General features: G+C 45.6%; 1 protein-coding gene across 1 annotated transcript in view; it reads right to left on the reverse strand.

Annotated features, from left to right (window-relative positions):
- Positions 1–26,959, reverse strand: part of scrib (scribble planar cell polarity protein) — a 542,315-nt gene that overhangs the window by 471,346 nt on the left and 44,010 nt on the right. The window contains exon 7 of the mRNA XM_068016616.1: positions 14,916–14,990. Within this exon, the coding sequence (XP_067872717.1) occupies positions 14,916–14,990 (75 nt within the window). The remainder of the gene's footprint in view (positions 1–14,915; positions 14,991–26,959) is intronic.

The following is a 26,959-nucleotide window of genomic DNA, read 5'->3' on the forward strand; positions in this document are numbered from 1 at the left end:
ATACAAAATCCTGCTAACCTTCAGGGATCCTATTAAATATTCCTGCACCTGCAATAGGATGTTTTCTGGGTCTTACTGCTGCTGCAGTTAAAGCCACAGCTTGCTGGGCTGGGCTTTCCATCAGGGTCCCTTCTCCTGTACTGAGCGGGTGTGCCCTGATTAACCCTACAGGCTTTCCCCATAGTTTCCAGCAGGCAGCTCTCAGATGACCTGCCTTATTACAATGGAAACACATGGGTCTCCGGGTCTCACTCCTGCTTTCAACTTTATTCTTTTTAGCTGGAGGAGGGCCCCTTGTGTGTCCAAATTTTCTTTCTCTCCCAGGACTGTTTGGGATCCGATCACTTTCCCATCCTTTGTCCTTTCAGATTTCTGGGGTTGACGAGGAAAGATTTTCCTCTGGGGAACCAACTTGTATATTAGAGCAAACTTATCAGCCAGAACTGCGGCTTGCCTGGCTCTGTGTACTTTTTGTTCCTCCACATTGGTCTTTATGGAGAGGGGAAGAGAGTTTTTAAATTCCTCGAGAATTAAACTCTGAGGTTTTCATACGTGGGCTGTAATTTAACAGCCCTCACCACTGGTCAAAAGCCAGCTGCTTACACCTCTCAAACTGCAAGTAAGTTTGATCAGACTGTTTCCGGAGGGTTTGTAACTTCTGGCGGTAGGCTTCTGGCACTAGCTCATGTGCCCCGATGATAGCATTTTTAGACTCATAGAAAGTTTAAGACACAGAAAGAGGCCACTTGGCCCATCGTGTCTGTGCCGGCTGAAAAACAATCCACCTGTTCTAATCCCACATTCCAGCATTTGATCCGTAGCCCTGCAGATTACAGCACTTCAAGTGCATATCCAGACTACTTTTGAATGAGTTGAGGGTCTCTGCCTCAGCTACCCTTTCAGGCAGTGAGTTCCAGATCCCCAACACCCTCTGGGTGAAAAAGTTTGTCCTCATCTCCCCTCTAATTTTTCTATCAATCACTTTAAATCTATGCCCCCTTGTCACTGACCTCTCTGCTAAGATGAATAGACCCTTCACCTCCACTCTATCCAGGCCCCTCAAAATAATGTACATTTCAATCTGATCTCCCCTCAGCCTTCTCTGTTCCTAGGAGAACAACCCCAGCCTATCCAATCTTTCCTCAGAGCTGCATTTTTCCAGTCCTGGCAACATCCTCGTAAATCTCCTCTGTACCCTCTCTAGTACAATTACATCTTTTCTGTAATGAGGTGACCAGAACTGCACACAGTACTCATGTTGTGGTCTAACCAATGAGAACCTCCCTGCTCTTATATTCTATACCTCGCCTAATAAAGGAAAGGATTCCATATGCCTTCTTAACCACCTCATCAACGTGTCCTGCCACCTTCAGGGATCTGTGGACATTCACTCCAAGATCCCTCACTTCCTCTACACTTCTCAGTGTTTTCCCATTAATCGTGTATTCCTTTGCCTTGTTTGACCTCCCCAAAAGATCACCTCACACTTCCCCAAGCTGAATTGCATTTGCCACTTTTCTGCCCATCTGACCAGACCATCAATATCATCCTGCAGCCCACAGCTATCCTCCTCGCTATCTACCACACAGCCAATCTTTGTGTCGTCTGCAAACTTCTTGATCATGCCCCATACATTTGAGTCCAATTCGTTAATATATACCACAAAAAACAGGGGACCCAGTACTGAGTCCTGCGGAACGCCACTGGAAACAGCCCCGCCACTGGAAACAGCCCTCCAGTCAACAATTACCCTTTGTTTCCTGCCACTGAGCCAATTTTGTATCCACCTTGTTGCATTTCCCTCGATCCCATGGGATTTTATTTTTTTAACCAGTCGACCATGTGGGACCTTGTCAAAAGTCTTGCTAAAATCCATGCAGCCAACATCAACTGCACTACCCTCATCTATCTTCCTTGTTACTTCTTCGAAAACTTCGATCAAGTTGGTCAAACAAGATCTTCCCTTAACAAATCCACACTGACTATCCTTGATTAACCTGTACCTTTCTAAGTGACAGTTTATCCTGTCTCTCAGAATAGATTCCAATAATTTTCCCACTAGAGGTTAGACTGACTGGCCTGTAATTATTCGGTCTATCCTTCGCTCCTTTTATTAAACAGAGGTACAATGTTAGCAGATCTCCAATCCGCCGGCACCAAACTGGTATCCAGTGAGGACTGGAAAATGACAGTCAGACCTTCTGCAATTTCCTCTCTTGCTTCTTTTGACAGCCTAGGATACATTTCATCTGGTCCTGGTGATTTATCAACTTTCAAGGATGCTAATCCCATTAATACTTCCTCTCTCCCTATGTTTATCACATCCAATATTTCACACTCCTTTCTTAACTACAATATCTGCATCATCCCCACCTTTTGTGAAGACAGACGCAAAGCATTCAGAACAATACCAATATCTTCCGCTCCTAAACATAGGTTACCTTTTTGGTCTTTTATGAGCCCTACTCTCTCCTTAGTTATCCTCTTATTCTTAATGTATTGATAAAACACCTTTGGGTTCACCTTCATTTTGCTTGCCAATATTCTTTCATGCCCTCTCTTTGCTTTCCTAATTTCCTTTTTGATTTCACCCCTCCACTTTCTATACTCCTCTCTGCTTTCTGTAGTATTGAGTTCTCGGTGTCGGATATAAGCTTTCTTTTTCTGCCTTATCTTACTGGGTAGGCTCCTGCACATCCATGGGGCTCTACAAGTGGCCATCTCACCCTTTTTCTTTGTGGGAACATGTTTTTACTCTGAACACCTTAAAACTCCCCTTTGAATGCTTCCCACTGTTCTGACACTGATTTACCTTCCAGTAGCTGTTTCCTGTCCACTTTGGCCAAATAACTCCTCAGTTTAGTAAAATTGGCCTTTCCCCAATTGAGAACTGTAACTCCTGTTCTATCTCTGTCCTTTTCCATAATTATGCTAAAATTGACTGAATTATGATCACTTCCACCAAAATGCTCTCCTACTGCCACTCCTTCCACCTACCCAGCTTCATTTCCTAAAACTAAGTCTAAAACTGCTCTCTCTGTTGTTGAACTTGTTACATATTGGACAAAATGGTTCTCCTGAATGCACGTCAAGAATTCTGCTCCCCCAATTCCTTTCACACTAAAACTATACCAGTTAATATTGGGCTAGTTAAAATCCCCTATTACTGCCCTATTGTTCTTGCACTTCAGAGATTTCCCTACATATTTATTTTTTATTTAGAGATACAGCACTGAAACAGGCCTATCTGCCTACCGAGTCTGTGCCGACCATTTATACTAACCCGACAGTAAGCCCATATTCCCTACCACCTACCTACACTCGGGGCAATTTACAATGGCCTATTTACCTATCACCTGCAAGTCTTTGGTGGTGGGAGGAAATTGGAGCACCCGGAGGAAACCCACGCGGTCACAGGGAGAACTTGCAAACTCCGCACAGGCAGTACCCAGAATTGAACCCGGGTCCCTGGAGCTGTGAGGCTGCAGTGCCGACCACTGCGCTGCCCTAAACAGTTCTGATGATGGGTCACTGACCTGAAACGTTAACTCTGCTTCTCTCTCCACAGATGCTGCCAGACCTGCTGATTATTTCCAGCATTTCTTGTTTTTATTTCAGATTTCCAGCATCCGCAGTATTTTGCTTTTATTTTAGTGCCGACATATCTGCTCTTCTATCTCCCTCTGACTGTTTGGGGGTCTATAATACACTCCCAGCAGTGTGATTGCCCCTTTTGTATTGCTTAGCTTAATCCATATGGCCTCATTTGATGAACCTTCCAACATAACATCCCTCCTCACAGCTGTAATAGTTTCCTTGACCAAAATTGCCACTCCCCCTCCTTTCTTATCCCCCTCCCTATCGCGTCTGAAAACCCTGTAACCAGGAACGTTGTGCAGCCATTCCTGTCCCTCCTTAAGCCATGTTTCTGTAATAGCTATGATATCATACTGCCACGTGTCTATCTGTGCCCTCAGTTCATTTGCTTTATTTGCTATATTCCTTGCATTTAAATAGATGCCCTTGAGCACTGCCAAACTCTTTTTTCTATTATCGAACCTTTGTTTCATCTGTTTTCCAGACTTATCCATTAATTTTCTGCCTTCCATTTTCATTTCTGATTTTGTCCCAACTGAGTCTACCCTCAGGTCCCCAGTCAGTTCATAATTTGACGAACTTTCATCTGGCAACAGAGAATAAACCTCTTGGGCTTTTCTGGTTAACTTGCTTTGCAGGAATCGTATCCAGCTCTCGGCCAGCTATTTTAACTGTCTAGCAAGCTTTTCAAAAGATACAAAAAATGCTTCCAAGTCTCCCTCGTTGAATTTTGGAATCAATTGGGAAAACTTTTTAAAACTCAGCACACAGCACCGCATTACTTGTATTCTACATATTGGCCAGGCTTTCACTGGAGTTACTCTGTCGCCCTCTAGTTAATTCAAGCTACAGGGGCGGCGCAGTGGTTAGCACCGCAGCCTCACAGCTCCAGCGACCCGGGTTCAATTCTGGGTACTGCCTGTGTGGAGTTTGCACGTTCTCCCTGCGTCTGCGTGGGTTTCCTCCGGGTGCTCCAGTTTCCTCCCACAGCCAAAGACTTGCAGGTTGATAGGTAAATTGGCCATTATAAATTGCCCCTAGTATAGGTAGGTGGTAGGGAAATATAGGGACAGGTGTGGATGTGGTAGGAATATGGGGTTAGTGTAGGATTAGTATGAATGGGTGGTTGATGGTCGGCATAGACTCGGTGGGCCGAAGGGCCTGTTTCAGTGCTGTACCTCTAAACTATCTCAGCTCCCTTTCCTCCTGTTCCTTCTGGAAGGTTCATTCTCTCTCTCTCTCTGTCTGTCTGCCAATTCAAGTTTCCTTTGTCCCAATTGTATCTTAGCTAACATTGCTCTGTCTGACTCTATTTCTAACCCTGCCTCTGATTCTTCGGGTTCGAGGGAAAATTGGTTGGCCACTAGTCTTCAGAGTTCCGATTTCTTAGCTCTGGCACGGAAAATGATCCCACACTGCCCGGCCATATTTCTCAACTCTTCCACAGACAGTGCCTTTAAACTTTTCCCAAGTTACTTCATCCTGGCTTGGGGAGTTACTGGCTGCGTTCACAGACATGTTGGTATTCTAGCACACACAACCACAAGAAAACCTGTATTGATGTCTTTTCTCTTTTTGATTGGGATCAATTTGATTTCCCAATTCCAATTTCTCATTTGTCTGTGGGTCCAATCTGGACACTAGCCCTCAAATTTCTGTTACGACTGAGTGAGGAAGGGGTCAGGCTCCCCTCTTGCCCCTTTCCTGGTTCGACCGTAACAGGGTTCATCTTTTAAAACACAACGTTTTTAGATTACCATCTCAGTGAACCTTTGCTCACTGCTCTCTAAATGTAATTGCAAATGAACCAATCAGACAGGTTTTCTTAGGTTTAAACAAGATGTAAGTTTATTAGCCTTATCACTCTACCTCGGTTAAAATTACTAAAATATGCGATGCAACCACGCTAGCATGCATACGGTATAAACACACATACAGATACAGAGGGGGAGAAAGAATTAAGGGGGAAGGGGTTGAAGTAGAGTTGGCAATAAATAGAATTCGGTTACTGGATGGTCATGTCCTTGATACAATGTCCTCAATTGAAGTTAAGGTCTTGGAGTTCTCGCTGGGGCCCTTCTGGTACCAGAAGGCTGAAGAGGTGCTTTGTCTTGACGCTTAAGCTGCTACCGTGGGTCCCTAGGACTTTGTTTGAGAGAGAGACAGAGAGAGGGAGACCTTCCTCCTTGGTTCACAACTTGCAGTCCGATTCCTCTCTGTGTGGCACAAATTCAAAAAAGCCCCCAGTGTGATCAGCAGATAAGTCATGTGACCCTCTGTTTGAAACAGCATCTTCTGGAGGGTTGTTGGATTTCAAAGTTCTCCAGTCACACTCTGTCGGGGGTGGGGAGGTGTAGAGAAAGAGTTCTGGCTCTTACACAGACAAAGAATGTTAATTATCACCATTGCCCAGATCAATCTTGTTAATTGAATCAGTGAGCACTCCCATTGTCTCTCTATTCAACTGTCTCTCAGAATGCCACGGTGCAACCGTGTTTTCAGCTATTCAGCTCTGTCTTTTTAAATAAGTTATGTGCAATGTCCAGTAAAAAAGATTCAAGTAGTGTCCCATATGACAAAATTAATAGGTTTCCATTTGGCAGGTGTGATTTCCGTCACAAAATACACAACTTCTACTGGGTCTCCTTTATCCACCCTGTTTGTTACATCCTCAAACAACTCTAACAAATTCGTCAAACACAATTTCCCGTTCACAAAACCAGGTTGATTCAGCCTGATTGCATTATTGTTTTATAATGTCCTGCTACTCCCTCTTTAATAATGGATTCACGCATTTCCCAATGACAGATGTTAGGCTAACAGACCTGTAGTTTCCAGCTTTCTGTCTACCTCCTTTCTTGAACAGAGGTGTTACATTTGAGGTCTTCCAATCTGCTGGGACCTTTCCAGAATCTAGGACATTTTGGAAGATTACAACCAATGCATCCACTATCTCTGCAGCCACTTCCTTTAAGACCATAGGAGGCAGGCTAAAAGTCCAGGGGACATTTAGTCCAATTAGTATTCCTAATACTTTTTCTCTAGTGATAGTGACTGTTTTAAGTCCCTCCCTCCTTTTTGCCTCCTGATTTTCTACAATTCATGGGATGTTTTTTGTACCTTTGACTGTGAAGATGGATACAAAATACTTGTGAAAGGCTCTGTCATTTCCTCATTTCCCATCATTAATTCCAGTCTCACCCTTTAACGGGCTAATGCTTACTTCAGCTACTCTCTTCCTTTTTATACATCTGTAGAAGCTTTTCCTGTCAGTTTTTTTATTTCTGGCTAGTTTTCGCCCATATTACAATTTATCCCTCAAATTTTTTTTGCCATCCTTTGCTGGTTTCTAAAATTTTCCTCATCTTCTGGCCTACCACTAATCTTCGCAGCACTGTACGCCTTTTTTTGCAATTTGATATCACCCTTAACGTTCTGAGTTAACCACAGATGGTGCATCCTTCTCAGAGTCTGTCATAGAATCGTGGAAAGTTTAAGGCACAGAAAGAGGCTACTTGGCCCATCGTGTTTGCGCTGGCTGAAAAACAATCCACCTATTCTAATCCCACCTTCCGGCATGTGGTCCGTAGCCCTGCAGATTACTGTACTTGAGGTGCATATCCAGACTCCTTTTGAATGAGTTGAGGGTCTCTACCTGAATTATCCTTTCAGGCAGTGAGTTCCAGAACCCCAAAAATTGAACAAGTTTTTCCTCAACTCCCCTATATTTCTTCTACCAATCACTTTAAATCTATGCCCCCTCGTCACTGACCTCTCTGCTAAGGTGAATAGACCCTTCACCTCCACTCTATCCAGGCCCCTCAAAATTTTGTACATTTCAATCAGATCTCCCCTCAGCCTTCTCTGTTCCAAGGAGAACAATCCCAGCCTATCCAAATTTTCCTCATAGCTGCATTTTTCCAGTCCTGGCAATATGTGCAATTACATCCTTTCTGCAATGAGGTGACCAGAACTGCACACAGTACTCAAGTTTCATAATGGAATATTATGTTTGTTGAGAGTTATGAAATATCTCCTTAAATGCCTGCCACTGCTTCTCTACCGTCTTACCTTTTAACCTATTTTCCCAGACCACTTTAGCCAACTCTGCCTTCATACCTTCACAATTGCCTTTATTTATGTTTAAGACACTAGTTACAGACCCACATTTCTCACCCTCAAACTGAATTTAAAATGTTATCGTGTTATGATCACTCTTGCCGAGAGAATCCTCTACTATGAGGTCTTTAATTAATCCAGTCTCTCCGCATAACCCTGTATCAACCGCAAACTAATCCCAAGAACGCACTCTCTCCCCATAACCCTGTATCAATCTCAATCTAATCCCACTGCCCCACTTTCACCCCATAAAACAGAAAATTGAGGGCATTAATTAGCACATGGGATTATGATATTGTTGCTATCACAGAGACATGGTTAAGGGACGGGCAGGACTGGCAGCTCAATATTCCAGGGTATAGAATCTTCAGGTGAGACAGGGGAGGGGATAAAAGAGGAGGTGGAATTGCACTGTTGATCAAGGAGCCAATTACTGCAGTAAGGAGGGATGATATCTTAGGTGGTTCTTTAAATGAGGCCATATGGGTAGAACTTAATAACAAAAAGGGGGCAATCACTTGGCTGGGCGTGTACTACAGGCCTCCAAACAGTCAGGGAGAGATAGAGGAGCAGATATGTAGGCAAATCTCAGAGACGTGTAAAAATAATAGGGTAATAATAGTAGGGGATTTCAACTTACCTAATAAAAACTGGGATAGTCTTAGTGTAAAAGGCTTAAAGGGGGCGGAATTCTTAAAATGCATACAGGAGAGCTTTTTAAGCCAGTAAGTAGAAAGCCCTACAAGAGAAGGGGCAGTACTGACCTAATCCTAGCGAATGAAAATGGACAAGTGGTAGAAGTGTCAGTGGGGAAGTATTTCGGCACAACATCATGGGCCGAAGGGCCTGTACTGTGCTGTACTGTTCCATGTTCTATGTAACTCTCAGATTTGAGGTAGTTATGGAAAAGGAAAAGACGGGCCGGAAATAAAGGTACTGAATTGGGGGGAGGCAAATTTCAACATGATAAAACAGGATCTGGCCAAAGTGGACTGGGAGCAGCTACTTGTAGGAAAGTCTACCTCCGACCAGTGGGAGTCAAAGAGGAAATAGTGAGGATTCAGAGCCAACATGTACCAGTTAAGGTGAAGGATAGGACCAACAAGTCCAGGGAACCCTGGACGTCAAGGGATATAGAGAATTGGATAAGGAAAAAAAAGGAGGCTTATGGCAGATTTGGAGCGCTGAAAACAATGGAGGCACTAGAGGAGTATAGAAAGTGTAGGGGGGTACTAAAAAAAGTAATTAGGAGAGTGAAGAGGGGGCATGAAAATACACTGGCTGGCAAGATAAAGGAAAATCCTAAGGCATTTTATAAGTATATTAAGGGCAAGAGGATAACCAGGGAAAGAGTGGGGCCCATTAGGGACCAAAGTGGCAATCTGTGTGTGGAGCCAGAGGACATTAATGAGGTTTTAAATGATTACTTTTCATCTGTGTTCACTACGGAGAAGGACGATGTAGGTGTAGAGATCAGGGAGGGGGATTGTGATATACTTGAACATATTAGCACTGAAAGGGAGGAAGTATTAGCTGTATTAGCGGGCTTAAAAGTGGATAAATCCCCAGGCCCAGATGAGATGTATCCCAGGCTGTTATGTGAGGCAAGGGAGGAGATAGCAGGGGCTCTGACACAAATTTTCAAATCCTCTCTGGCCACAGGAGAGCTACCAGAGGATTGGAGGACAGGGAATGTGGTACCATTATTCAAGAAGGGTAGTAGGGATAAACCAGGTAATTACAGGCCGGTGAGTCCAACATCAGTGGTTGGGAAAATATTGGAAAAGATTCTGAGGGACAGGATTAATCTCCACTTGGAGAGGCATGAATTAATCAGGCAGAGTCAGCATGGCTTTGTCAGGAGGAGATCGTGTCTGACTAACTTGATTGAATTTTTTGAGGAGGTGACTAGATGTGTAGATGAGGGTAAAGCAGTTGATGTAGTCTACATGGACTTCGGTAAGGCTTTTGATAAGGTCCCGCATGGGAGATTGGTTAAGAAGGTAAGAGCCCAAGGGATCCAGGGCAATTTGGCAAAGTGGATCCAAAATTGGCTTAGTGGCAGGAGGCAGAGGGTGATGGTCGAGGGTTGTTTTTGTGAGTGGAAGCCTGTGACCACTGGTGTACCACAGGGATCGGTGCTGGGACTCTTGATGTTTGTAGTGTACATTAATGATTTAGACGTGAATATAGGAGGCATAAGTAAGTTCGCAGATGACACAAAAATTGATGGTGTCGTAAATAGTGATGAGGAAAGCCTTAGATTACAGGACAATATGGATGGGCTGGTAAGATGGGCGGAGCTGTGGCAAATGGAATTTAATCCTGAAAAGTGTGAGGAGATGCATTTTGGGAGGACTAACAAGGCAAGAGAATATACAATGGATGGTAGGACCCTAGGAAGTACAGAAGGTCAGAAGGACCTTGGTGTACTTGTCCATAGATCACTGAAGGCAGCAGCACAGGTAGATAAGGTGGTTAGGAAGGCATATAAAATACTTGCCTTTATTAGTCGAGGCATAGAATATAAGAGCAGGGAGGTTATGATGGAGCTGTATAAAATGCTAGTTAGGCTACAGCTGGAGTACTGTGTACAGTTCTGGGCACCACACTATAGGAAGGATGTGATTGCACTGGAGAAGGTGCAGAGGAGATTCACCAGGATGTTGCCTGGGCTGGAGCTTTTCAGCTATGAAGAGAGACTGGATAGGCTGGGGTTGTTTTCCTTAGAGCAGAGAAGGCTGAGGGGGGACATGATTGAGGTGTACAAAATTATGAGGGGCATTGATAGGATAGATAGGAAGAAACCTTTACCCTTAGCAGCGGGGGGGGGGGGGGGGGGGGGGGGGGGTGGATAGGTTCAGTAACGAGGGAGCATAGATTTAAGGTAAGGGGCAGGAGGTTTAGAGTGGATTTGAGAAAAAAAAATTTCACCCAGAGGGTGGTTGGAATCTGGAACGCACTGCCTGAAGAGGTGGTAGAGGCAGGAACCCTCACAACATTTAAGAAGTATTTAGATGAGCACTTGAAACGCCATAGTATACAAGGCAACGGGCCAAGTGCTGGAAAATGGGATTAGAATAGTCAGGTGCTTGATGGCCGGCACAGACACGATGGACCAAAGGGGCTGTTTCTGTGCTGTAGAACTCTATGACTCTCGCCCCATAGCCCTGTATCAATCCCAAACTAATCCCACTAACCGGCTCTCTTTCCCCAGAGTCCTGTGTCCATTACAAGCAGAGTCAGGAGAATTTATAATGAGGAATAAGGAAATGGAAGAGAAACAAATACTTCCCCATGTCTCTTTTCATGGAGGAAATATTAAAAACCTCCCAGAAATAATGGAGAATCAAGGGACTAGCATAAACGAGGAACTGCAAGATATTATCAATAAAAAAAAAATACTTCAGAAATTAATGGGACTTAAAGCATATAAAGCTCCTCATCACAGTAGAGATAATAGATGCATTGCTGGTCATCTTTCAAAATTCTGTATAGTCTGGAATGGATCCTGCAGATTAGAAGGTGGCAATTGTAACCCCACTATTTAAGAAAGGAAGGAGAGAGAAAACGGGTAACGACAGACCTGTTAGCCTAACATCAGTCGTCGGGAAAATACTAGAATCTATAATAAAGGATGTGAAAACAGGACACTTAGAAAAATAATGGTGGGATTGGATAGAGGCAACGTGGATTTATGAAAGGGAAATCATGTTTAACAAACCTGGAGGAGTTTTTTGAGGATGCAACTAGTATAGATAAGGGAAAACCAGTGGATGTGGTATATTTAGATTTTCAGAAAGCTTTTGATAAGGTCCCACACAAAAGCTTAGTCAACAAAATTAGAGCACATGGGATTGGGGGGAATATACCAGCATGGATTTAGAACTGGTTAAAAGACAGAAACAGAGAGTAGGAATAAATGGGTCATTTACAGGTTGACAGGTTGTGACTAGTGGGGTACCGCAAGGATCAGTACTTTGGACCCCTGCTATTCACAATCTACATTAATGATTTGGATGTTTTTTTTATTCATTCATGGGATGTGGGTGTCGCTGGCTAGGCCAGCACTTATTGCCCATCCCTAATTGCTCTCGAGAAGGTGATAGTGAACTGCATTCTTGAACCGCTGCAGTCCAGGTGGGGTAGGTACACCCACAGTGATGTTAGGAAGAGAGTTCCAGGATTTTGACCCAGTGACAGTGAAGGAACGGCGATATAGTTCCAAGTCAGGATGGTGTGTGACTTGGAGGGGAACTTGCAGGCGGTGGTGTCCCCATGTATTTGTTGCCCTTGTCCTTCTAGGTGGTAGAGGTCGTGGGTTTGGAAGGTGCTGTCTAAGGAGCCTTGGTGCATTGCTGCAGTGCATCTTGTAGATGGTACACACTGCTGTCACTGTACCTCGGTGGTAAAGGGAGTGGATGTTTGTAGGTGGGGTGCCAATCAAGCGGGCTGCTTTGTCCTGGATGGTGTCGAGCCTCTCGAGTGGTGTTCGAGCTGTACCCATCCAGGCAAGTGGAGAGTATTCCATCACACTCCTGACTTGTGCCTTGTAGATGGTGGGCAGGCTTTGGGGAGTCAGGTGGTGAGTTACTCGCTGCAGGATTCCTAGTCTCTGACCTGCTCTTGTAGCCACGGTATTTATATGGCTACTTCAGTTGAGTTTCTGGTCAATGGTAACCTCCAGGATATTGATAGTGGGGGATTCAGCGATGGTAATGCCATTGAATGTCAAAGCAAGATGGTTAGATTCTCTCTTGTTGGAGATGGTCATTGCCTAGCACTTGTGTGGCGCGATGTGGGGATTAAATGTAATATTTCCAAGTTTGCAGATGACACAAAACTAGGTGAGAGTGGGAGTTGTGATGAGGATGCAAAGTTGTTTCAAGGGGATTTGGAGACACAAAGCATGTGGGCAAAAATTTGGCAGATGGAATACAATTTGGAGAAATGTGAAGTTGTCCACTTTGGTTGGAGAAACAGAAATACAGAGCATTTCTTAAATGGAGAGAGGCTGGAAAATGTTGAACTCAAAGGGACTTGGGTTCCTTGTTCATGAGTCACTGAAAGCTCATATACAGGTACAGCAAGCAATTAAGGCAAATACAAGAGGATTTGAGTACAGGAGTAAAGATGTGTTACTGTAATTGTATAGAGCCTTGATGAGACCGCACCTGGAGTATTGTGTGCAGTTTTGGTCTCCTTATCTAAGGAAAGATATACTTGTCATAAAAGGAGTGCAACAAAGGTTCACCAAACTAATTCCTGGGATGGAGGGATTGTCCTATGGGGAAGAATTAAATAGTCTGGGCCTTTATTCTCAAGAATCTGGAAGAATGAGAGGTGATCTCATTCAAACATACAAAATTCTTACAGGGCTCGACAGGGTAGATGCAGGAAGGATGTTTCCCCTGACTGGGAAGTCTCGAACCAGGTACACAGTCTCAGAATAAAGGGCAGGCCATTTAAGACTGAGATGAGGAGGAATTTCTTCATTCAGAGGGTGGATAATCTTTGGAATTCTGTGCCCCAGAGGGCTGTGGAGGCTCAGTTGTTGAGTATGTTCAAGACTGAGATCAATAGATTACTACATATAAAAACATCAAGGAATACAGAGATACAGAATACAGAGGAAAATGGTGAAGTGGAGGATCAGCCATGATCTCATTGAATGGCAGTGGGCTTGAAGGGCAAAATGGCCGACTCCTGCTCCTATTTCCTATGTTATCTATCAATCCCAAACTAATCCCACTCTCTCCCCATAGCCCTGTATCAATCCCAAACTGAACTCACTGTCTCTCAATAGCCCTGAATCAATCCCAAACTAATCCCACTCTCTCCCCATAGTCCTGTATCAATCCTAAACTAATCCCACTGCCACACTCTCTTCCCATAGCCCTGTATCAATCCCAAACTGAACCCACTGTCTCTCCACAGCCCTGTATCAATCCCAAACTAATCCCACTCTCTCCCCATAGTCCTGTATCAATCCTAAACTAATCCCACTGCCACACTCTCTTCCCATAGCCCTGTATCAATCCCAAACTAATCCCACTCTCTCCCCATAGTCCTGTATCAATCCTAAACTAATCCCACTGCCACACTCTCTTCCCAAAGCCCTGTATCAATCCCAAACTAATCCCACTCTCCCCATAGCCCTGCATCAATCCGAAACTGACCCCACTGTCTCCCCATAGCCCTGTATCAATCCCAAACTAATCCCACTGTTTCCCCATAGCCCTGTATCAATCCCAAACTAATCCCACTGTTTCCCCATAGCCCTATATCAATCTCAAACTAATCCCACTCTCTCCCCATAGTCCTGTATCAATCCCAAACTAATCCCACTGTCTCTCCATAACCGTGTATCAATTCCACGATAATCCCACTGTCTCCCCATAACCCTGTATCAATCCCAAACTAATCCCACTCTCTCCCCATAGCCCTGTATCAATCCCAAACTAATCCCACTCTCTCCCCATAACCCTGTATCAATCCCAAACTAATCCCACTGACCCACTCTCCCCATAGCCCTGTATCAATCCCAAACTAATCCCACTGCCACACTCGCTCCCCATAGCCCTGTATCAATTCCAAACTAATCCCAATGTATCCCTATAGCCCTGTATCAATCCCAAACTAATCCCACTGTCCCACTCTCTCCTCAGACCCTGTATCAATACCAAACTAATCCCACTCTCTCCCCATAACCCTGTATCAATCCCAAACTAATCCCACTGCCTCACTCTCTCCCATTGCCCTGTATCAATCCCAAACTAATCCCACTGTCCCACTCTCTCCTCAGACCCTGTATCAATACCAAATTAATCCCACTGTCTTCCCGTAGCCCTGTATCAATCCCAAACTAATCCCACCACCTCACTCACTCCCCATAGCCCTGTATCAATCCCAAAATCACTGCCCCCTCTATCCCTGCATTTTCTTATGTTTTCAAATATTTATCCAAATTTCCTGCAAATGATACAATGGTCCTTTCCTCACCCACTGTCGTTGGCAAAGCATTACCTTTTCCAACAACCCTGTGAAGAAATCTCTCCACATCTCACTCCTGACTCTCTGTGACCATTTTAAATTGATGATTCCTCGTCACTGAAACCTCCAACTTTTTCCACAGTAATTCCCTTAAACACTACTTGAGGCTGGAGGCTGGGAGCTTTCTGCAATTGTATTGTTCTTACCGCTGGCAGTGCAGTGAGTTGGTTCCTGTCCAACCAGAGTTCCCGCAGATTTGGCAGAGCTCCTAAAGTGTCCGGCTGCAAAACGAGGAGCACAATTAAGTCACTGTCACACACCCAGGCGTACATACAACATTTATTCACAACAGCATTTGCAAAGAGCTCTTCAAAATCAGACAAGAGATTCTTGTCAAACCAGTATAAATGACGTAAACTAAATGCAGAGCTGTGCCATTACACTCACTGTAGGCAGACCCATGCCATTATACGAAACATGTGCAGACCTGTGGCGTTTCACTGGCCATAAAGAGACCCATACTGTTACCATAACCATACACAGACCCATTTCGTTACACTAACCGTACGAAGACTTTATTTGGACTTTCAGAAGGCTTTCGACAAATGCCCACATAAGAGCTCAGTGTGCAAAATTAAAGCGCATGGGATTGGGGGCAGTGTATTGCAATGGATGGCAGACAGGAAACAAAGAGTAGGGATAAATGGGTCTTTTTCCAAATGGCAGGCAGTGACTAGTGGGGTACCGCAGGGATTGGTGCTAGGACCCCAGCTATTCACAATATACATTAATGATTGAGATGAGGGAACTAAATGTAATATCTCCAAATTTGCAGATGACACAAAACTGGGTGGGAGGGTGAGTTGTGAGGAGGATGCAGAGAGGCTTCAGGGTGATTTGAACAAGTTGAGTGAGTGGGCTAAAGCATGGCAGATGCAGTATAATGTGGATAAATGTGAGGTTATCCACTTTGGTAGTAAAAACAGGAAGGCAGATTATCTGAATGGCCATAAACTGAGAGAGGGGAATATGCAGCAAGACCTGGGTGTTCTCGTACACTAACCGCTGAAGGTAAGCATGCAGGTCCAACAGGCGGTAAAAAAGGCAAATGGTATGTTAGCCTTCATAGCAAGAGGATTCGAGTGCAGAAGCAAGGATGTCTTGCTGCAATTATACAGGGCTGAGGCCACACCTGGAATATTGTGCGCAGTTTTGGTCTCCTTATCTGAGGAGGATGTTCTTGCTATAGAGGGAGTGCAGCGAAGGTTTACCAGACTGATTCCTGGGATGGTGGGACTGATAAGAGGAGAGATTGAGTCAGTTATTTATTTATTTTATTTAGAGCTACAGCCCTGAAACAGGCCCTTCAGCCCACTGAGTCTGTGCCGACCAACAACCACCCATTTATACTAACCCTACAGTAATCCCATATTCCCTACCACCTACCTATACTAGGGGCAATTTACAACGGCCAATTTACCTACCACCTGCAAGTCTTTGGCTGTGGGAGGAAACCGGAGCACCCGGCGAAAACCCACGCGGTCACAGGGAGAACTTGAAAACTCCGCACAGGCAGTAACCAGAATCGAACCCGGGTCCCTGGAGCTGTGAAGCTGCGGTGCTAACCACTACGCCACTGTGCCGCCCTAATTATATTCATTATATATTATATATTCACTGGAGTTCAGAAGAGTGAGGAGGGGATCTCCGAGAAACCTATAAAATTCTAACAGGACTTGAAAGGGTAGATTCAGGAAGGATGTTCCCGATGGTGGGGGGAGTCCAGAACCAGGGGTCAAAGATCAAAGAAGAACAGTACAGCACAGGAACGGGCCATTCAGCCCTCCAAGCCTGCGCCGATCTTGATGCCTGCCTAAACTAAAACCTTCTGCACTTCCGGGGACCGTATCCCTCTATTCCCTTCCTATTCATGTATTTGTCAAGATGCCTCTTAAACGTCGCTATCGTACCTGCTTCCACCACCTCCCCCGGCAGCAAGTTCCAGGCACTCACCACCCTCTGTGTAAAAAACATGCCTCGCACACCCCCTCTAAACTTTGCCCCTCTCACCTTAAACCTTTGTCCCCCAGTAACTGACTCTTCCACCCTGGGAAAAAGCTTCTGACTATCCACTCTGTCCATGCCGCTCATAACTTTGTAAACCTCTATCATGTCGCCCCTCCACCTCCGTCATTCCAGTGAAAACAATCCGAGTTTATCCAACCTCTCCTCATAGCTAATGCCCTCCAGACCATGCAACATCCTGGTAAACCTCTTCTGTACCCTCTCCAAAGCCTCAACGTCCTTCTGGTAGTGTGGCGACCAGAATTGCACGCAATATTCTAAGTGTGGCCTAACTAAAGTTCTGTACAGCTGCAGCATGACTTGCCAATTTTTATATTCTATGCCCCGACCGATGAAGGCAAGCATGCCGTCTGCCTTGACTCCCTTATCCACCTGCGTTGCCACTTTCAGTGACCTGTGGACCTGTACGCCCAGATCTCTCTGCCTGTCAATACTCCTCAGAGTTCTGCCATTTATTGTATACTTCCCACCTGCATTAGATCTTCCAAAATGCATTACCTCACATTTGTCCGGATTAAACTCCATCTGCCATTTCTCTGCCCAAGTCTCCAACCGATCTATATCCTGCTGTATCCTCTGACAATCCTCATCACTATCCGCAACTCCGCCAACCTTTGTGTCGTCCACAAACTTACTAATCAGACCAGCTACATTTTCCTCCAAATCATTTATATATACTACAAACAGCAAAGGTCCCAGCACTGATCCCTGCGGAACACCACTAGTCACATCCCTCCATTCAGAAAAGCACCCTTCCACTGCTACCCTCTGTCTTCTATGACTGAGCCAGTCTAAGGATACGGGGTAAACCTTTCAGGACTGAGATGAGGAGAAATTTCTTCACCCAGAGAGTGGTGAGCCTGTGGAATTTGCCATCACAGAAAGCAGTTGAGGCCAAAATATTGAATGTTTTCAAGAAGGAGTTCGCTCTTGGGTTTAAAGGGATCAAAGGATATGGGGCGAAAGCCAGAACAGGTTACTGAGTTGGATGATCAGCCATGATCATAATGAATGGCGGAGCAGGCTCGAAGGGCCAAATGGCCTACTCCTGCTCCTATTTTCTATGTTTGTATGTTTCTAATCCAGAGGCCTGGACAAATAGTCCAGAGACATGAGTTCAAATCCCACCACTGCAACTGGGAAATTTAGTCAGTTAATTAAATAAATCTGGAATAAAAGGCCAATAATGGTGACCATGAAACTACCAGATTGTCTTAAAATCTGATCTGGTTTGGAGAATTGCAAATTTAACACTTCTATTCAAGAAAGGAGGAACACAGAAAGCAGGAAACTATCGGCCAGTTAGCCCAACATCTGTCATTGGGAAAATGCTAGAATCCATTAAGGAGTTGGGAGCAGGACATTTAGAAAATCATAATACAATCAGGCAGAACCAACATGGTTTTGTGACAGGGAAAATCATGTTTGACTAATTTCTTAGCGTTCTTTAAGGAAGTAATAAGCAAGGTGGATAAAGGTGAACCTGTGTATGTGGTGTACTTGGATTTCCAAAAGGCATCTGACAAGGTGCCACATCAAAGGTTACTACACAAAATAAAAACTCATAGTGTCAGGGGTAACATATCAGTATGGATAGAGGATTGGTCAGCTAACAGGAAGCAGAGTAGGGATAAATGGGTCATTTTCCGGCTGGCAAGCCGTTACTAGTGGAGTGTCAGGGGAATCAGTGCTGGGGCTTCAACTATTTACAATCTATATTAATGACTTGAATGAAGGGACCAAACATATGGTAGCTAAATTTGCTGATGACACAGTGATAGGTAAGAAAGTAAGCTGTCAAGAGGACCTCGAGTCTACAAGGGATTTAGATATTAGATATTAGAACATTACAGCGCAGTACAGGCCCTTCGGCCCTCGATGTTGCGCCGACCATCTGACCTACACTATTCCATTTTCATCCATATGTCTATCCAATGACCACTTAAATGCCCTTAAAGTTGGCGAGTCTACTACTGTTGCAGGCAGGGCGTTCCACGCCCCTACTACTCTCTGCGTAAAGAAACTACCTCTGACATCTGTCCTATATCTTTCACCCCTCAACTTAAAGCTATGTCCCCTCGTGTTTGCCATCATCATCCGAGGAAAAAGACTCTCACTATCCACCCTATCTAACCCTCTGATTATCTTGTATGTCTCTATTAAGTCACCTCTCCTCCTCCTCCTCTCTAACGAAAACAACCCCAAGTCCCTCAGCCTTTCCTCGTAAGACCTTCCTTCCATACCAGGCAACATCCTAGTAAATCTCCTCTGCACCCTTTCCAAAGCTTCCACATCCTTCCTATAATGCGGTGACCAGAACTGCACGCAATACTCAAGGTGCGGCCTCACCAGAATTTTGTACAGCTGCATCATGACCTCGTGGCTCCGAAACTCGATCCCCCTACTAATAAAAGCTAACACACCATATGCCTTCTTAACAGCCCTATTAACCTGGGTAGCAACTTTCAGGGATTTATGCACCTGGACACCAAGATCTCTCTGCTCATCTACACTACCAAGAATCTTCCCATTAGCCCAGTACTCTGCATTCCTGTTACTCCTTCCAAAGTGAATCACCTCACACTTCTCCGCATTAAACTCCATTTGCCATCTCTCAGCCCAGCTCTGCAGCCTATCTATGTCCCTCTGTACCCTACAACACCCTTCAACACTATCCACAACTCCACCGACCTTCGTGTCATCCGCAAATTTACTAACCCACCCTTCTACACCCTCATCCAGGTCATTTATAAAAATGACAAACAGCAGTGGCCCCAAAACAGAACCTTGCGGTACACCACTAGTAACTAAACTCCAGGATGAACATTTGCCATCAACCACCACCCTCTGTCTTCTTTCAGCTAGCCAATTTCTGATCCAAAGCTCTAAATCACCTTCAACCCCATACTTCCGTATTTTCTGCAATAGCATACCGTGGGGAACCTTATCAAACGCCTTACTGAAATCCATATACACCACATCCACGGCTTTACCCTCATCAACCTGTTTGGTCACCTTCTCGAAAAACTCAATAAGGTTTGTGAGGCACGACCTACCTTTCACAAAACCGTGCTGACTATCGCAAATGAACTTATTCTTTTCAAGATGATTATAAATCCTATCTCTTATAACCCTTTCCAACATTTTACCCACAACCGAAGTAAGGCTCACAGGTCTATAATTACCAGGGCTGTCTCTACTCCCCTTCTTGAACAAGGGGACAACATTTGCTATCCTCCAGTCCTCCGGCACTACTCCTGTCGACAATGACGACATAAAGAACAACAACAACGGCTCTGCCATCTCCTCCCTGGCTTCCCAGAGAATCCTAGGATAAATCCCATCTGGCCCAGGGGACTTATCTATTTTCACTCTTTCCAAAATTGCTAACACCTCCTCCTTGTGAATCTCAATCCCATCTAGCCTAGTAGGCTGTATCTCAGTAATCTCCTCGGCAACATTTTCTTTCTCTACTGTAAATACTGACGAAAAATATTCATTTAACGCTTCCCCTATCTCCTCTGATTCCGCACACAACTTCCCACTACTATCTTGATTGGCCCTGTTCTAACTCTTATCATTCTTTTATTCCTGATATACCTATAGAAAGCCTTAGGGTTTTCTTTGATCCTATCCGCCAATGACTTCTCGTGCCCTCTCCTTGCTCTTCTTAGCCCTCCCTTTAGATCCTTCCTGGCTAGCTTGTAACTCTCAAGCGCCCTAACTGAGCCTTCACGTCTCATCCTAACATAAGCCGCCCTCTTCCTCTTGACAAGCGCTTCAACTTCTTGAGTAAACCACGGCTCCCTCGCTCGACAACTTCCTCCCTGCCTGACAGGTACATACTTATCAAGGACACGCATTAGCTGCTCCTTGAATAAGCTCCACATTTCGTTTGTGCCCATCCCCTGCAGTTTCCTTCCCCATCCTACACATCCTAAATCTTGCCTAATCGCGTCATAATTTCCTTTCCCCCAGCTATAATTCTTGCCCTGCGGTATATACCTGTCCCTGCCCATCGCTAAGGTAAACCTAACCGAATTGTGATCACTATCGCCAAAGTGCTCACCTACATCTAAATCGAACACCTGGCCGGGTTCATTACCCAGTACCAAATCCAATGTGGCATCGCCCCTGGTTGGCCTGTCCACATACTGTGTCAGAAAACCCTCCTGCACACACTGGACAAAAACAGACCCATCTAAAGTACTCGAACTATAGTATTTCCAGTCAATATTTGGAAAGTTAAAGTCCCCCATAACCACTACCCTGTTACTCTCGCTCCTGTCGAGAATCATCTTCGCTATCCTTTTCTCTGCATCTCTGGAACTATTCGGAGGTCTATAGAAAACTCCCAACAGGGTGACCTCTCCTCTCCTGTTTCTAACCTCGGCCCATACTACCTCAGTAGACGAATCCTCAAACGTCCTTTCTGCCGCTGTAATACTTTCCTTGATTAACAATGCCACACCCCCCCCCCCTCTTTTACCCTCTTCTCTGTTCTTACTGAAACATCTAAATCCCGGAACCTGCAACATCCATTCCTGCCCCTGCTCTACCCATGTCTCTGAAATGGCCACAACATCAGGATCCCAGGTACCAACCCATGCTGCAAGCTCACCCACCTTATTCCGGATGCTCCTGGCGTTGAAGTAGACACACTTTAAACCAAGTTCTTGCTTGCCAGTGCCCTCTTGCGTCCCTGTACCCTTATCCCCTACCTCACTACTCTCAACAGCCTGTACACTGGAACTACAATTTAGGTTCCCATTCCCCTGCTGATTTAGTTGAAACCCCCCCGAAGAGCACTAACAAATCTCCCCCCCAGGATATTGGTACCCCTCTGGTTCAGGTGAAGACCATCCTGTTTGTAGAGGTCCCACCTACCCCAGAAAGAGCCCCAATTATCCAGGAAACCAAAACCCTCCGTCCTACACCATCCCTGCAGCCACGTGTTCAACTCCTCTCTCTCCCTATTCCTCTCTTCGCTAGCACGTGGCACGGGCAACAACCCAGAGGTAACAACTCTGGTTGTTCTCGCTCTAAGCTTCCACCCTAGCTCCCTGAATTTCTGCCTTAAATCCCCATCTCTCTTCCTACCTATGTCATTGGTGCCTATGTGGACCACGACTTGGGGGTGCTCCCCCTCCCCCTTAAGGATCCCAAAAACACGATCAGAGACATCACGTACCCTGGCACCAGGGAGGCAACACACCAACCGTGAGTCTCTCTCGTTCCCACAGAACCTCCTATCTGTTCCCCTAACTATGGAGTCCCCAAGATAGGTTAAGTGAGTGCATTGCATCGCAAGCTGAAATGCAAGGACAATGTGTCCTGGCCTCACTGACGACCTTCTGCAGGTTGATGTCACATGCAAGACAGCTGTGATCGACAAAACCTACAAGGCTCAATGTGGACATTGCTGTGCTGCAAGAAACTATGCTCATTCAAAGTGGATCCCTCAAAGAGAAACACTATACCTTCTTCCAGCAGGGGAAAGCCCAAGAGGCAACTTGTGAGCATGGAGTGGGTTTCACAGTAAAAAACATGCTAGTTGCGATGAGTGAACCCCCCACAGAAGGCAGAGAGAGACTTCTTACTCTTTGCTTGTCAATAAGGGTGGGCCCAGTTAATCACATGTGCGTCTATGCCTCGACACTCACCTCCACCCCAAATGTCAAGGATCAGTTCTATGAGATACTTGACACTGCCATCAGCAAAATTCCCAGCACTGAGGGACTGTACCTTCGAGGGACTGTACTTCATCACAAGCGTGGCTACCGACTACACAATTTGGCTAACATGCATAGGGCACCAGAGGATTGGCAAGATAAATGAAAATGGACAGAGGTTGCTGGAATATGCTGTCACCATGGACTCTGTGTGACAAACAGCTACTTCCACATCAAGCTGTGCCACAAGGTGTCCTGGAGTATCCGAGATCACACCACTGGCACCAGCGAGACCTTATTCATCACTAGATGTACCACCCTCAACTATCACAGCACTGACTGTGACACTGACCACTCCCTGATGTGTAGCAAGGTCAGGCTTCAGCCAAGGAAGCTTCACCCATCCAAGAAGGTAAGTCACCCTCAGAACAACACTTTCCATACCACTGACCCAGAAAGGACCCAGGAGTTCCTCAACATCCTCGATCAAGCTCTTTCAAACAACAACGCCCAAGGACTCAATGCGGTGTCAAAGTGGAATCATTGGTGCGTCATTATCTATAACTCTGCACTCACTGTGTATGGGAAAAGAGATGGGAGGAATGCTGACTGGTTTGAGGCTTATTGGACTGAAATGGAGCCAGTTACTGCAACTAAGAGGAGAGCACTCAAGAACTACAAGCAAGTCCCCAGCAAACAAAACTTAAATGCTCTGAGTTGCCAGAAACAAGTCTCTGCAGATTGCTCGGCACTGTGCCAATCAATACTGGTTAAAACACTGCAACAGCATACAATCTGCTGCTGAATCCGGGGATGCTAGAGGGAAGAATGAAGGAATTAAGAAAGCAACGGGCTCTTGTAGTAACTAAATCAGCACCTTTAAAGACAAAGACGGTGTGATCATCACTGAACCTAGCAAGCAGATGGAAAGGTGAGTCGAGCATTAAGTCGAGCTCTACACAACGGAGAACGCTGTCACTGAAATAGCTCTCAGCGCCATTCCAGACTTCCCTGTCATGGAAGAGCTGGACAGCGAGCCTAACATAGTAGAGCTCAACAAGACCATTGACCATCTTGCCAGTGGTAAAGCCCCCGGAAATGATGGTATTCCACCTGGAATCAACAGAGGTGGAAATCGGCACTGCTGTGGCATCTCCATGAAGTTCTGTTTCTCTATTTGAAGGAAAGATCTTTGCCTCAAAACATGCGTGATGCAAACATTGTCACCTTGCACAAAAATAAAGGGGATCGCAGTGACTGCAGCAATTACCGAGGCATCTCCTTGCTAAGTATTGTGGGGAAGGTCTTTGCTCACGTTGCTCTGACCAGATTGCTGACCCTGGCGTCACGCAGCTACCCCCGAGTCTCAGAGCGGCTGCAGAGCTGACAGATCGACAGTCAACATGATTTTCTCACTTTGGTAGTTATAGCAGAAATGCCGTGAACAGTGCAGACCACTCTACATTGCCTTCATAGACTTCACCAAGGCCTTCGATCTTGTCAGTAGAGACAGACTCTTCAAACTGCTATAGAAAATAGGCTTTCCCTCCTGGACGTCATCTCTTCTTTCCATGAGAACATGCACAGTTCCATCAGTTACAATGGAACGTCATCAGATGTTTTCAAGATCAGCAGCGGAGTAAAGCAGGGCTGTGTCCTGGCGCCAACTCTCTCTGGCATATTCTCCTCCATGCTGCTATTGTACGCTTTCGGATACTCAAAGAGGGGTGTCCACCTGCATACCAGAGCTGACAGCAAGCTGTTCAACTTGGCAAGACCGCACGCCAAGACTAAAGTGCGTAAAGTCCTAGTCCATGAGTTGCTGTTGGCTGATGATGCTGCGTTGACATCCCATAATGAAGTTCACTTGCAGCAGCTTGTAGATCGGTTCTCTTAGGTCTGTAAGGAGTTTGGACTGACGATCAGAGTCAGGCAGACCAAAGTTATGAGCCAGGATGTAGAGACTGCACCTTCCATCAACATCGACAACCTCACTTTGGAGATCATCGACAGCTTCACATACCGTGCATCAACAATCACCAGCAATTGGTCCCTTGATGCCGAAATTAGTACCAGGATTGCCAAGGCTGCAGCTATGATGTCAAAGTTGAGAAGACGAATGCGGACCAACAGCAAACTATCCAAAAATACAAAGCTCAGCCACCACCTGCAAGTTCCCCTCTAAGCCACACACCATCCTAACTTGGAACTATATCACTGTCCTTCACTGTCACTGGGTCAAAATCCTGGAACTCCCTTCCTAACAGCACTGCAGAGGTTCAAGAAGACAGCTCATCACCACCTTCACAAGGACAATTAGGGATGAGCAATAAATGCTGGCTGTATTGGAACAACTTGGCTTGGGACACAGCTCGTTCTGGAGCACAAGTCTTCAGTACTATTGCTGGAATGTTGCCAGGGCTCACAGCCTTTGCAGTATTCAGTGCCTTCAGCCATTTCTTGATATCACGTGGAGTGAATTGGATTGGTTTACCACTCATAAGACAGGACCTGGGGTACATGTTCACTCAGGATAACCCCTGGTCAGATATTCTCAAAGTGGCTACTGTTGCTTATGAATATACCAAAAATCACACTAAGGAGGAGCCAAGCAAAAATAAGAAGCCTGTCCAAAGTTGAGGGCCCGAAAGTGATGCCATCACCCCTACCTTACGGGTGCTACAACTGTAACAAGCCTGGACACAGAGCCAGAGTATGTAAGGCCCCTAAACGATTGGGTACTCCGGAGGTACATCAGGATCAGCAGGACAATCCTTAAAGTATTGGCAGTCAATCTAGCCATTCAGCCCAGCCCCAGTCTTACCTAACTCAGTGGAAAGGAAGTTAGAATTGATGCTGCAAAATATGGAAAAGCTTTCCTCAGTGGTTCAGACAGTAGCTCATACTCAGGAGGCACCGCGGGCAGTTCCCGACAGGCTGCTAATCCCTTCCCTGTCTGTGTGACTGAGGGGGGCACGGGCGAGACCTGACTGGTACAGGCTCTCGCTGGCTCCCCTGCAGTAAAGTTTAGGAGAAATCAGCACGGCAGACCAGTCCTGATGGTGGTGTTGCCTGGGGGCCGGCAACCGACAATGCTCGTCGATACCGGATCAGCCGTTACTATCAAACACTCCAATAATCCTCAAGCATACGCATCTCCCGGGGGAAAGGGCACTTCAATCAGAGGGGTGACAGGAAATGAAGCAATGGCCTTCTCAGGGCCAAAGACACTTCTCAAATTGGGAAGACATCACCTCCAGATTAAGGAACCATTGCATAATGACTATGGGTGATGGGACAGGCCTTTTAGGCAGCGGTATACTTGATGTTGCAGGTACAATTATTGATTATACAAACAGCTGCATCTGGCTGGTGGAAAATAGACTGAGGTGCGTCAAGTTTGTGACTTTTATATGGTCTGCCCAATCAAAAAGGTTGAAGCCTTACCTCTACCCTCTCACTGCAATCCAAAGGTTGATGAACTGATTCACAAACACCAGGCACTCTACCACCTCAAAGAACGATTGTAGCAGAATGTCCCAAGAAGTACTAATGGACCATCCCACTAGCAGTGTAAACAATGCCCAATCCTATGCAAAAGTATTCCCATTACTCCAGAACATCACTGATTTACTACTCCAGCAGGGGGGTCTTGCAGGTAGGGTCTTTTACGCCCAACTCCCCAATCTGGCTGGTTAAGAAGCCTGATGACTCCTGGTGCCTTACTATTGACTACCAATCACTGAGTAAAGTCACTCCTAAGCAGAGTCCCACTGTTCATCGGGCACCTTCCCTTCTAACTGCCATTCTGCTGCCCCCAGAGTCCTTTCCACCTTAGGCATTGCTAACAGTTTCTGGAGCATCTTGGTGGCGAAGGGGAATCAGTATAGTTTGCTTTTACCTTTGAGGGACAAGGTTACAACCTGTAACTGCCTGCTACAGGGGTTCCATAATTCACCATTGATATTCCACCAATATATGGTCAGGGCCCTTAAAACCTTTTACCGCCCTGACAGTCTGCTCCAGTATGTCAATGCTATTCTGCTGACATCCGAAACAATGGAGGAGCATCTGCCCCTCTTAGATGAATTCATGACAATCTTATTCAAGGTGGGACTGAAAGTCAGCCCCAAAAAGGTCCAATTGGCACAGAGTAAAGTTTCCTTTCTGGGCATCAAGGTGTCTGCCTCCGGCCTGGTGCCGGACTAGCAAAAGGTGGCGGTTATCCAACGCTTACCCTTACCCGTTTCAAAGTCAGCCTTGCGTTCTGTCCTGGGCTCAGTGGGGTATCACAGGAACTTCATTCCTGATTTTGTGGAAATGGCTAGGCCCCGATACAAGCCCCTGAAGAAAGATTGTCCAGAAGATATTACCACACAGTGGACAGAAGCCGATGCTCGGGCGTCTCCCATCTGAAGAAGGCAATCAGTGAAGCTGCATCCCTCACCAACCCCGATCCCATGCAAGCCTTTCATTTGGAAGTAGGATCGATT

This window comes from Heterodontus francisci, chromosome 2 (assembly GCF_036365525.1).
Source record: "Heterodontus francisci isolate sHetFra1 chromosome 2, sHetFra1.hap1, whole genome shotgun sequence".
Taxonomy (NCBI): domain Eukaryota; kingdom Metazoa; phylum Chordata; class Chondrichthyes; order Heterodontiformes; family Heterodontidae; genus Heterodontus; species Heterodontus francisci.